This window comes from Anneissia japonica, unplaced genomic scaffold (assembly GCF_011630105.1).
Source record: "Anneissia japonica isolate Jap-2015-1 unplaced genomic scaffold, ASM1163010v1 scaffold287736_len1891122_cov214, whole genome shotgun sequence".
Lineage (NCBI taxonomy): Eukaryota > Metazoa > Echinodermata > Crinoidea > Comatulida > Comatulidae > Anneissia > Anneissia japonica.
The window spans coordinates 1,071,464-1,082,657 of record NW_022756106.1 but is presented as its reverse complement, the minus strand read 5'-3'; the positions used below and the strand labels follow the sequence as shown (position 1 = coordinate 1,082,657).

Sequence of the window (11,194 nt, the reverse complement as noted above, 5' to 3'; positions counted from 1 at the left end):
TCTTTTGCGTAAAACTAAAATTCATGCCAATATTTTTCCATGATTTATAATAATTGGAGTAATGCAAATGCATATTTTCTAAAAAAGTCAATTTTTAGTGAAATTTTGCCGGGAATGGGGCTTTAAATTCTCTTATGATGACATTTAGTACACAGTCTCTTGTTAATGGCTGCCAATCAATGATATTGACTATAAATGACAACTTTTATTTAATTTTTAGAAGCTGATGTGATTTTTCCCTATGGAGAATTGCTTGGATTGTTAAACTTATTATGGCTGGATAAATACTTGGAATTTATAGGAGAACCAGGGAAGTTATCACTATGACTACGACAGTCGAGGAGTTTATGGAGCATGCACTTGTCGTGTGGGTAAGTATCCTTTGGAAACTATAATAATGATAGATATACTTGCTTTTAAAAAAATAAATAAGTATTTAACACTACTGTCAAACAAAGTCTGATCAAACATTGTGTATAAATTAGTTTTTTTCTTTATAAAAACTTCGAAAAATGAATCTTAAATCTATATTTCAGCTCTTCCCCTTGACCAGTTGGTACATTTTTGCAAATCCATGCACCTCCCATCCACTCCCACCATTGATAAACTCACTGTCCATTTGAATGCACTGTACACTATAGCTATCCAAGTTTTAACTTTGAAGACAGGATATTGGATTGGTTAATTATGTGAATGTTGTATTAAATGAGTTTCACTTAACCAATCCAATATAGTATATTTTAAATTGTCTTTCTCACCAAAAATTACGAGTGACAAGGTACTGTACTAGATATTGGATTGGATAATTTTGAATGTGGCATAAAAAGCAGGTGAAACATAGGTGAATATGGTGTCAAATGAGTTTCACATGTTGTATCCCGAACTATTATCTACTGTAGAGTAGTCACCTGGAAAGAAATACAAAAGATAAATACCAATTAGGAGCTTACCTGGATTACATGGGTGGCTACCACTTCAGTGAATGATGGAAATATAAGAGCATAACCCAGTCTTCTATCTATCTATTTCCATGTGTTGGTATACTCTGAGTTTTTATTTTAAGGATCTATCTTTGATAGCTGTTGATTTCTTACATTCTACAAAGTGTAATATTTTACCAGCTACAACTAACATTGCTTATCCTTAAGCTGAAGTCTTATTAATCATCATCATAATGCTATGTAACAAATAGGCATTCTACCACTAACCATTATTCGATGCCAAGCACTTTATTTTGGAGTAGACCACAAATTATGTTGTGTATCCATATTTAGACAAAATAAGAGTACTGTACAATAAATAACATTGCACATTGGCAACTAGGATACAGTATGTACCAATTTTGTCCAAATACTGGTACATTTATTTAAATTTCAACACTTGTTTTTCCCAGTGTCATAATTGCTAGACAAGCTAGAGCAATGGTTTTCTTTTTTATTAATTGTGCAGGTGCCTAATAAATTCATGTGTGCCAACCAGTTTGATAATAGAAGTCTTATGAATTAAAGATTTAACACTTAGTAATTAGGAACACAGTTAATTGCTAACTCAACAAGATTTACTGGTATATTATAATTCATTGGTTATTGATGAATAATAAGAATTATGAATAAATTATAACATTTTCATTTCCTATTACTAATGGATAAAATGAAATAATATAATTTATATATAATATTTTATAATATGTTTTATAATTTATTAAAAGTAATTCATATACATGTGTTAAATACAAAGTCTGTGATGCATGTTCTTGCATCTTTTTTCAAATTTTTGCCTACTGTACCTCTTCTGTCAGATTAATCAATGTATTTTGTATACTGTAGTTATTGTATTTTCTTGCATTAACGGTTGCCCTAAATACCACTTTCATTAATTATTCACAAGCTTATATATATATTTCATGTGACATCATCAAGTGACTTTAACTTAACATTGTTTAATGTGCATCTTGGAATGTGAACTTAAATTTAAAAGGATTGATATAAATAATTTATTTGCCTAACTTTTAAATAAATAATTATGCTATACAGCTTAGATGTGAGCTATCACACCATTAAACTGTGTTTGGAAATTAAAAATAAATGATTACTGTACTCACAGAAGAAACATTTTATTTGTAATGGTTGTTCTATTTACTGGTAATTTGTTGAGTTTGCAAAGGTAGTAATTAGCATAAAATAGTACTAGTCCATATGTCCTTGATTTTTAGCTGAGATAAATAAATTACTAATATCCTGCATTGTGTTAATTTTCTAGTTATGAATCTTCCGGTTATATATTTTCACTTTCTTTGGACTTTGAGCTTTATTGGTTTAAATGTCTCCTTGTGCCTATCAATTATTGTCTTGAGCTGAAATTCTTTTGATTTTACTTTTTTGATTGTTATTGTTGATGTTATTTTTATTATTAAAATGATCATCCTTATAAATTGCATACTGTCATCATCATATTCATTATGATATTCATAGTCCAAAACAATCTGGTAACCATGGCAATCTGGTCATATAAACAATTATGCACTCCCTGGAAAGTGCTGTATTGTACAACTGTGAACTGGCAAATAAAGTGCATTAGGTCATTCACCTCATTTATCTGGTTTTAGATACCCTAGATTAAATGCAAGATCTGCATTGTAAACACCTCATTCAGTAAACATTAAAATGACCACCATTCAGTTTGATATTAACTTCAGTCCATTTAGACCTATAATATTTATATAGCAAATTTATTACCAAAGGATAAACCTATCAATTATTGTTATATTATGGTCACCATTGATTTATGTACTACCTGGGTCTTTTTACCCTTATATTTACATAGCTGTATCATATTAAATTGACCCTAGTCTATCTACCTTAAATGTGAACTTGCAAAAACAGTTTTCCCCCTTAACTTTACACCTTAACCTTACAAAGGCTTACCATATTATCCTCACCCTGGTCTACAGTATCTATTTTAAATTTACTCCTGTCTTTCATTCCATAAACAGGTGAAGACTGTAAGTAAAGATGGTGGTTCGCTAAACTATGCGAACTTGATCGACGGCAAGTATCTGAATGCTGTAATGGCAAAGATGTAAGTATTGTAAGGCTTTGAACGTTGAAGACACCACAGAGGGATACATAACTTTTGTAAAAATAGAAACAAATCATTAATTTCATATAAGATAAATAAACACTTGAAACATCTGTTTGATTGGATGTCAAGGAATGATGAGAATGAAAATAGAACAGTACTGCATGCCTATATCCCATGCCACTTTGCTATACATTAGGTAACAGTAGTTCTACATTTTCACTTTTAGTTTATTTTCTTATCAATGATTCAGACAGAGTACACACGTCAGATAATATTAAATTCCATGTTGGTATGGCTACCAACTGGTAGTGTATGATTACTCCCATAATGCTTACCTAATCAGCTAAGGGGTAAGACTTGGTAGATATACCTGATACTTGGGTGACTTACTGTTACAACTGTTATATTGTAATAGAGATGAAGGTACATTATTAAACATAGATCTGGTACACAGCGATTCAGACTAACTAGTGCTTAAAAGTTGTGTTTGTAAAGTATTTCACAAACATTCACGAATCTGATGTTATAAAATATTTTTAAAAAGCCTGCTGTTAGGAAGATTGCCGCCACATGTCCAACCTGCATGTTATATCAAGCATTCCCAGCAAGGTGGGAGCAAGCTGTTTTTTAGGTTCAAAGAACAGATTACGAAATTGTGCACACCAGGTTTTACAGGAGAGCCTCTAATTGTTTCACTTCCTACTCCGCTGTGTTTGTAACCTTTACAAAATAGACTGAAATGAGTCAGTGATATGGCTAAAGTTGTCTCAATCAAAACAACTTCTGAATATCAGTAACTTATTTCTGATCCATTAAAATATGGCCGTAACATGTTTCTCATCCGCTCTGGTCTCCTTTCTTTTAGTGCAAGCCCACGCGTAGTATATAAATAGTCTACCGTGTGCACCATACTTTCAAACAAGAGTGATATTCCCACAAAATGATGTCAATACTTTGAGTCCATATTTTTGTGTTTATTTGCTTTTGATAATAAACCTTCTGTGTTATGGAAAAATTTCAAATTTTATTTAATTATTCAAATTTTGTTAATGTATTTTAATGAACAGTATTTCTTTAAATTTTAGTTTAGTCAACAGTTGAAACTGGAAAGGTATAAAATAAGCATACTGTACCTAGAGTATTGTATACCTGTTTCAAAAATAAACATCCTGAGGTTTTTCCCTGGTGATTGGGTGTAATATGGTAGCCTTCATTAACATCAAGTCCATACATGCAGAGAGTGACTCTAATCCCTCGTCATATGCTACTCTTTTTTGCTAGGCATTAATAAATCTCTGCTATTCTAATTTGTATTTAGTGTGGTGGAAACATGATTCTTGATAATCCTATAATATTTCAATCGGTATTTTGATTGAAAATTGCTGAAAACCTTCAAAAACAATTACTAATTAATCTACCGTACCAATTTCAGTGTTCATTTGGTTATGATAATAAACTTATCAGTGTTTAAATGTAAAAAATTAACTTTTGATCAAATCACTAAAAATGTATCAATTGCTTTTGTATAGTACACTATAGATTATTCCATGCTCTGAATCTAGTGTAAAATATAAAAATAATGATAACACATAGTATTATTTTTACCACCTTTTTCCACATATTTATCACAATTGAAAATTCAGATTACCATCAGTATTTATTTATTATATTCAGCAAAACAATCGCAAATTAGGAAATGGCCAGAGGGGTGCCAAGAGGACACCATGGGCTTAGGGCCCCTGGCCAAGTATGAATGTTTCACAACCAATCAAAGGGCAGATATTTCAGGATGTTTCATTTACAGTTACCACAGAATGGTGAATGTTGATTTCCGAAATGATGGCATTAGAAGGAACTTCACTTATTTCCTTATAATTTTTAACTAATAATTATGTCTAATTGCTTTGCAGAAATTGCCGTTCAAGCGATGTTTCTGTTAGTAATGAATTGAATGGAGAAGTTAACTCGAGGATACAGAACCTTGATCGCCTTCTTAAGAGCATCAAAGTTTACTATCAGGTATGCTTTATAAATAATGCTTTGATAGAAACTTAATTAACCTAAATAAATGATTCTCATAGTATTGAAAAACAAATATGCATTGTATCTGTTAGAAATAGCACCCATTGGATACTGAATTTATTTTACTTCAAACATGACAAAGTTAAAAACACCATGCAAGACAGATCATCAACAATATGGTTAAGAAATATTATCATTCCTCAGTGATTTGTGATAGAATTTTGCTTAAACTTCAATGTACTTTGAAGTTTTATCACAGTGAATATAATATTTAACTAATGGCAGAAATACCTGTAGCTCATTATTCATTACATTACATTTTGTTCACACATAGTGAATAAACTTCAGTATGAAAAAAATACAAAGTAGAAATTGAAAGCTTTTTCTATATATAACTATTACAAAGAAAAGGAGTTCCTGCAGCCATTTCCTGGTGTGTAATGGTAGCAAGACATTTGAACTCATTTTAAATCCTCTGATATTCATTATTATTTGTGTTTTCTTTTGTTCTAATGCTTCATTATTATCAATATTACTTCCTCATCACATGAAACCACTGATGTTGAAATATAACTAACTTCATTAGAATGAAACTCCCTTGTTCCGCTACAGGGTCATTAGCAGTCTGTACTTGAACAGTGGTAATCAGCTATTGATTTTCACCAAGAAAGGGAGAGAAATAAAAACATTGGAGGTTGTTATGTATTGATTGATATACTACCTTTCAACTGAACCTTAGTATAGTGCAGGTTGCTCTTTTTTATTGAGATCAAAGTTCAGAACCGAATGATAATGTATGATAACTCTACGCACTACAGAAACAGTCATTTTTGTTGGTTGTTTAATGTATGCCCGTCATACTCATGCGTTTGCCTCATTATAATGGGTAGTGGTGGTGCTTATAGTTTTAGAGTGAGGTTACTGAATTGTAATGAATCCTAACCTGTCATGTTTGAGACATTTATATCTGACAAACTGTAATAAATATGGGCTCACTAATAATGATGACTTGAGCCTGTGGGTCTGCCACTTTATAGAATTCATATAAAACTGTAGTCTAAATGTTTATGAGGCTTTAGCAATTGAGTGATTTGTCATGGATAGTAAACCATTAATTTTAATTATAATGATAATTAATGTTTAACGATGGAACAGGAGTTATATATGATTGGTTGAGATAAAGTATTCTGTATACTTCTTTGATGAAGTTTTTTTAATGACAAGTCATTGATAAGTATTTGACTGTTTTAATTGGTATAGTCATAGTTAACGATGAAATAATCATTACTTTGAATTTTAAGTTGTTTTGTTTACATTATAACTTTCTTGGTTTTAATTCCTGCAACAAATATTAGAATTTTTAGTTTAAATCTGATGGAATCTGAATAGAGCTGCAAATATAACTTGATGGCTCCATTAGGCTTACCTACCAAATCCGAGGATCAAGAATGAATTCCCAATGGATATTTTAAACAAACCCAAAGAAAAATTCATCACTTGGTATAGTAAGATCAGAGAGTCCATAAGGAATTTTAAGTCCCAAATTGTTAACTCAGATCATGATATTTAGGCTACGTTTTCATTAGGGACTTGATATCAAAGTAAGCCAACTGTAAGTTTAAGCGGTGTGGCGTAGGGTCCACACAGTCAGAATGTTTAGGTTCAAATCTTCAGGAATTTAATGGCAAAACTAATACTGTTGTACATACATTGATGATAGGTAAATAGCAGAGTCATGTCTGTTGAAGTGGTAGGTAGAAATAAACTATAGTGTATTGTAACTTGATATGCATACAGTACATGCTCTTGTCTATAATGCTATAGTTTATCTAGACCAGTAGTCCTATACATTTGTACAGTTGTTGCTGGGGGTTGGCCTATACTAGACGTTTGCGTCGTTGGCATGCTTGGAATTTGTTATAATTTTCCCAGCCACCCTTGACCTCTGTTAGTTTGTAGCATTACCACCAGGGATTATGTTGGTGAAGCAAATATCTAATCATTTGTTTCATAAAAATAATTTATAAAAAAATGTTTTAATAGGCAAGTGTTAATTTCCATTGCCATGTCAAAAGTCCACCAAGGTACTTACTGTGACCATTGGTGTTGGAGCAGGTTATCCAGTAAAAGCATTTAATTGTTGTAGTCTGTACCTAAGCATTGCTTATGAGTACAGTATGTTTGTATTTTTGTAAGATTTTCGTAATGTTTTGTCAGTGAACATTTTATATAAAATACAGTATAAAGAAGGAAAGAGGAAGTATGTTTGGCCTAAAGTTGAAAGGTTAATTAAATAATAATAATAGGATAAACCTTGTTTGAGGTAATACCATTTAAACAAAGGGGAAAAATATAATTTTATCCATGATTTTTTTTCCAGATGTTTATTATACAGTTTACTTGAAATCTCTCAATTATAAGTAAAATAAAATGCAAAATAATTTACATCTAAATGCAGTAAAACATTCTAGAAATTAATTGTTAATGCAAGAAAAAAGAACAATAGAATGATAAATTCAACAGTATCTGAGTAAATAAATGAATGTATACCATCACTAATTTTAATTTCTTCCCTATTTGATTTATGTATTTCCCCTGATTATTTCAATACCATAATAATTCTGGTTATTGATCTATAGGCTTTTGTTCCACGATTGTATGACACAGTATATCTCACTGTTTAGTTAGTGTATTCATTCTGAGTCAGTCTCTATTGTTATATTCAGGTGGAGTCTTCTCGTAGGGCTATTCCAATTTGCTCACAGATGACTCACCAATCAATAAAAAAAAAATAATAATAAATGTATAACAGCCAGTAGTCAATCACATATTTTAAATTCATGCTAAATAATATCTAGACTAATGGGTAGCCATGTTGCTAGCAGTTGACAAGATAGACTTCACAAATAGCCTGTGATGGCTTCATTACAAATTTAGCAATTTAGGTACTAGTTCTATTCTATGATAAATTGCCATCAGATATTGTAATTAACTTATTATTGTAGAGTGCCAAATATTTTAAACTGTACTTAACAAAATACGGAGCTTGAGGAAGGAGATAGACGGTTTTTTTAACTATGCGTTATTTTCAGTGAAGTATCAGTATAGTTATTAGTAGAATGAAACACCACATGATTACACTCTATGGTCTGCGGGGTTTTAACTATAGAAAACTAAGGGTGGGTAGGTGATAACACTGGTAAACTCTAAATAATAAGAATGGATATTAAGGATAAGCAAGAGGGTTTAATAATGTTGGATGGAGGGCCATGAAATAATCCTTAGACTGGGTGAAAATTTCAAGGCTGGGTGCCCCCGTATAAGAGACAGGCATCTCTCACCTGCAATATGATGGCAAAATCATTGTTGTATTGAGGCTTATGAATGATATTAATTTAGGTCTAGTAACAAAAATTGATTTGGATTGGATTAAAACTGATTTTTTTTTTTTAAATTTTAAAAATAGGCCTATACATAATCAAGTATCATACATTTCAAATTGCCATGTTGCTTTCTTTCATGTTGTGTAAATTTTCATCTAATTTATAATATGGCCATAGTACCTTACTGTTTTATTTAATTTTATTAAATAGTAGTTTTGAATCTGATTGGATTGGATTTATTCGGTGTAAACACCAAGGATAGCCCACGAAAGTCTAAAGAAAGACTTATTTCCAGTGGGGTCCTTCTGGTGGTGATTGGACAGTACACCGGGAGACATTCCCCTACTCTTTTCCGAAGAGTGTACTGCGTTCTTTAACGTGCACATGGCTTAAACGTCTCATCCGAAAGATGGTACGCTATTGTAACTTGTACTTCAGCCCTTTAGCTGAAACACAAGGAGAGGCAGCGATGGGAATTGAACCGGGGACCTAGAGATCTCCACGGTTCAGCGCACACACAGTGGCTACCACCAGATTAGCCGACTGAGCTAAGCTGCTCTCTAAGATCAAAAATAGATTCTGTATAGTATTATTAATCCATATTGTGTATGAATGAAAGCAATTGAACCAGGTTTTAATTAACAGCAATTGTGCTCATTGAACTTTTTCCATATTGAGATACAGTCTCTTGTTAAGTATGAGTCAGTAATGAGTAGATGATGAGTAAGGGTGTGGTATTAAGTATTACGAAGGCAACTCTGGTAATATCCAAATAAATATTGTAAAAACTCTAGAAATGGATAATTGTTCTTTCTAATAGATATTAAGGCAATAAATATGAACATATCTTACTATCTACTGCACCCATTTTCATCTTTTCATTCTCAATTCTCAGTTGCCCATGTCTCCTCTTAATGTTTTCATGCCTATTTTAAACTGATTATGTCATTAATGGACAGGTGAAAAACATGGGTGTGGTACCTATTTAAGGTTAATACAGTATGGCTCCAGTAAAGTACGGTATGCAATATAATTTAGAAGTAGATTTAGGAGATTTGTGTAAAATGATACATAGCTCATTTTCAATATCCATTTTTACATGTTCATGCCATATCCACTGAGTAATGTACTCAGTGAAAAGAGATGCTAATGGCCATGGGTGTGGTCCCATATTAATGGCAGGTTCAGCCACAATGTAGGAGGTAGATTAAATACTGAATTGCAGCTGTTTAAATGGTCTTAGGTTAAAGCATGGATGCTGTTAATTAAATGATGCAGTAGGCCCAGGTAAATATTGAAACCTACTGCATCCCGTGTCTACCAGTAATACTTGATCAGTATGGGTGTGGTCCCATATTATGGTCACTGTTTGTTTAGGTAAATAGAGCATAAATAGATAAACATGTCTTCAGAAAGACGGCCCTTTTTACTGATAGTTTATTTGATTTCAGTTATCAGTGGTTGATCCAGATGGCCAGGGGTTCAGGGGGTTCGGACGAACTCTCCTCTGAAGAAACTTAACAAGATACTACTAGGCCCTGGCTTTCAAAAGGCATGCTAACCTACCTAGTTTAGGTTGGCAGATCAGACAAACCATGCTTAGCCCAACTAGCTTTCAGTTAAATAAAATTAAAAACACTGTTCGACGTTGTAATAATTTATGTTCAAAAGTGCGTTCTTCAGGCCTCGGTTCATTGATCCATGGAAGAAAGACTACGTATTCAACTATTCAATATTGTTGGAATATAATGATATTGCCTATATGCCTTGATTTTTTTTCTCTATGTATAGGCCTAAGAATGAGATAAAATTACCTGACCTACTTTAAGAGGGAGAAGACCTTAAATTTTGAAGAACTTTTAGGTCATTAAGACTCCTCAGAATTAGGGAAAGTTAATTTTCGGCCATCTAGGAATTTAAAAAAACCGCCTTTCTTTTTAGGGGTTTTTAGAAACATTTTGAACCCCTCTCTTTCAAGTCCTGGATCCGCCCCTGGTTATACTATAGTTTGCTCCTCCTGTAAGGCCATCTACCTAATAAAATGTGAATCTATATGATGGATTATTGTTATCCAGTTGAGTGCACTGACAAAACATGTAAATGTGATTAGTGGGAAGAACCACAAAACAATGGTGTCTCCCAGTTGTGAAAAATCAATGTACATTGCATTTGATTCTGTTTATATTAAATTTGCTTCAGGATATGTTTAAATATAGTTAGGCTAGAAACTGTAATAGAGCCTTCAAGCTGCAGTTACAGTAAGTGATACTGTATGCAGTAATAATTCATAGTTGTGTCGTCGGCTCCAAAGTTTTCGATGCAGTCTTAATTCAGTAAATAACATAATAATGAATATGTATATTATTCAATACTGTAAATGATCAGTGATAGATTTTTAAGGCTTAGAGTTGCAATTTACTGTTACTACAATTGTATACAGTATATTCCAATGTATAAGCCGCAAATTTTATATGAAATTTCCCATATAAAGTGCTTTAAAATTTGAACAATGAAGGATCCAGAAGAATGAGACATTTGTTCCTCTGTTTTGTCTATTCTCTTCTTTCCTTTTCCTCTTCCCTTCTCCTCTTGTTTTGACTTAAAATGCCTACTAGTCTAGTCATCCAACCTTGTATAAAGTGCCTAATGTAATTGCCTCAATTTCAAGTTGATACCAACCTAATGAGGTGATTGGTGGGGCACAAGAC

The 11,194-nt window shown here is 32.4% G+C and overlaps 1 protein-coding gene across 1 annotated transcript in view; it reads left to right on the top strand.

The window, feature by feature from the left end:
* The window catches only part of LOC117123972 (girdin-like), a 65,619-nt gene that overhangs the window by 2,185 nt on the left and 52,240 nt on the right, over positions 1-11,194 (top strand). The window contains exons 2-4 of the mRNA XM_033270072.1: positions 221-371; positions 2,993-3,078; positions 4,992-5,100. Of these exons, the coding sequence (XP_033125963.1) occupies positions 324-371; positions 2,993-3,078; positions 4,992-5,100 (243 nt within the window). The 5' untranslated portion in view covers positions 221-323. The remainder of the gene's footprint in view (positions 1-220; positions 372-2,992; positions 3,079-4,991; positions 5,101-11,194) is intronic.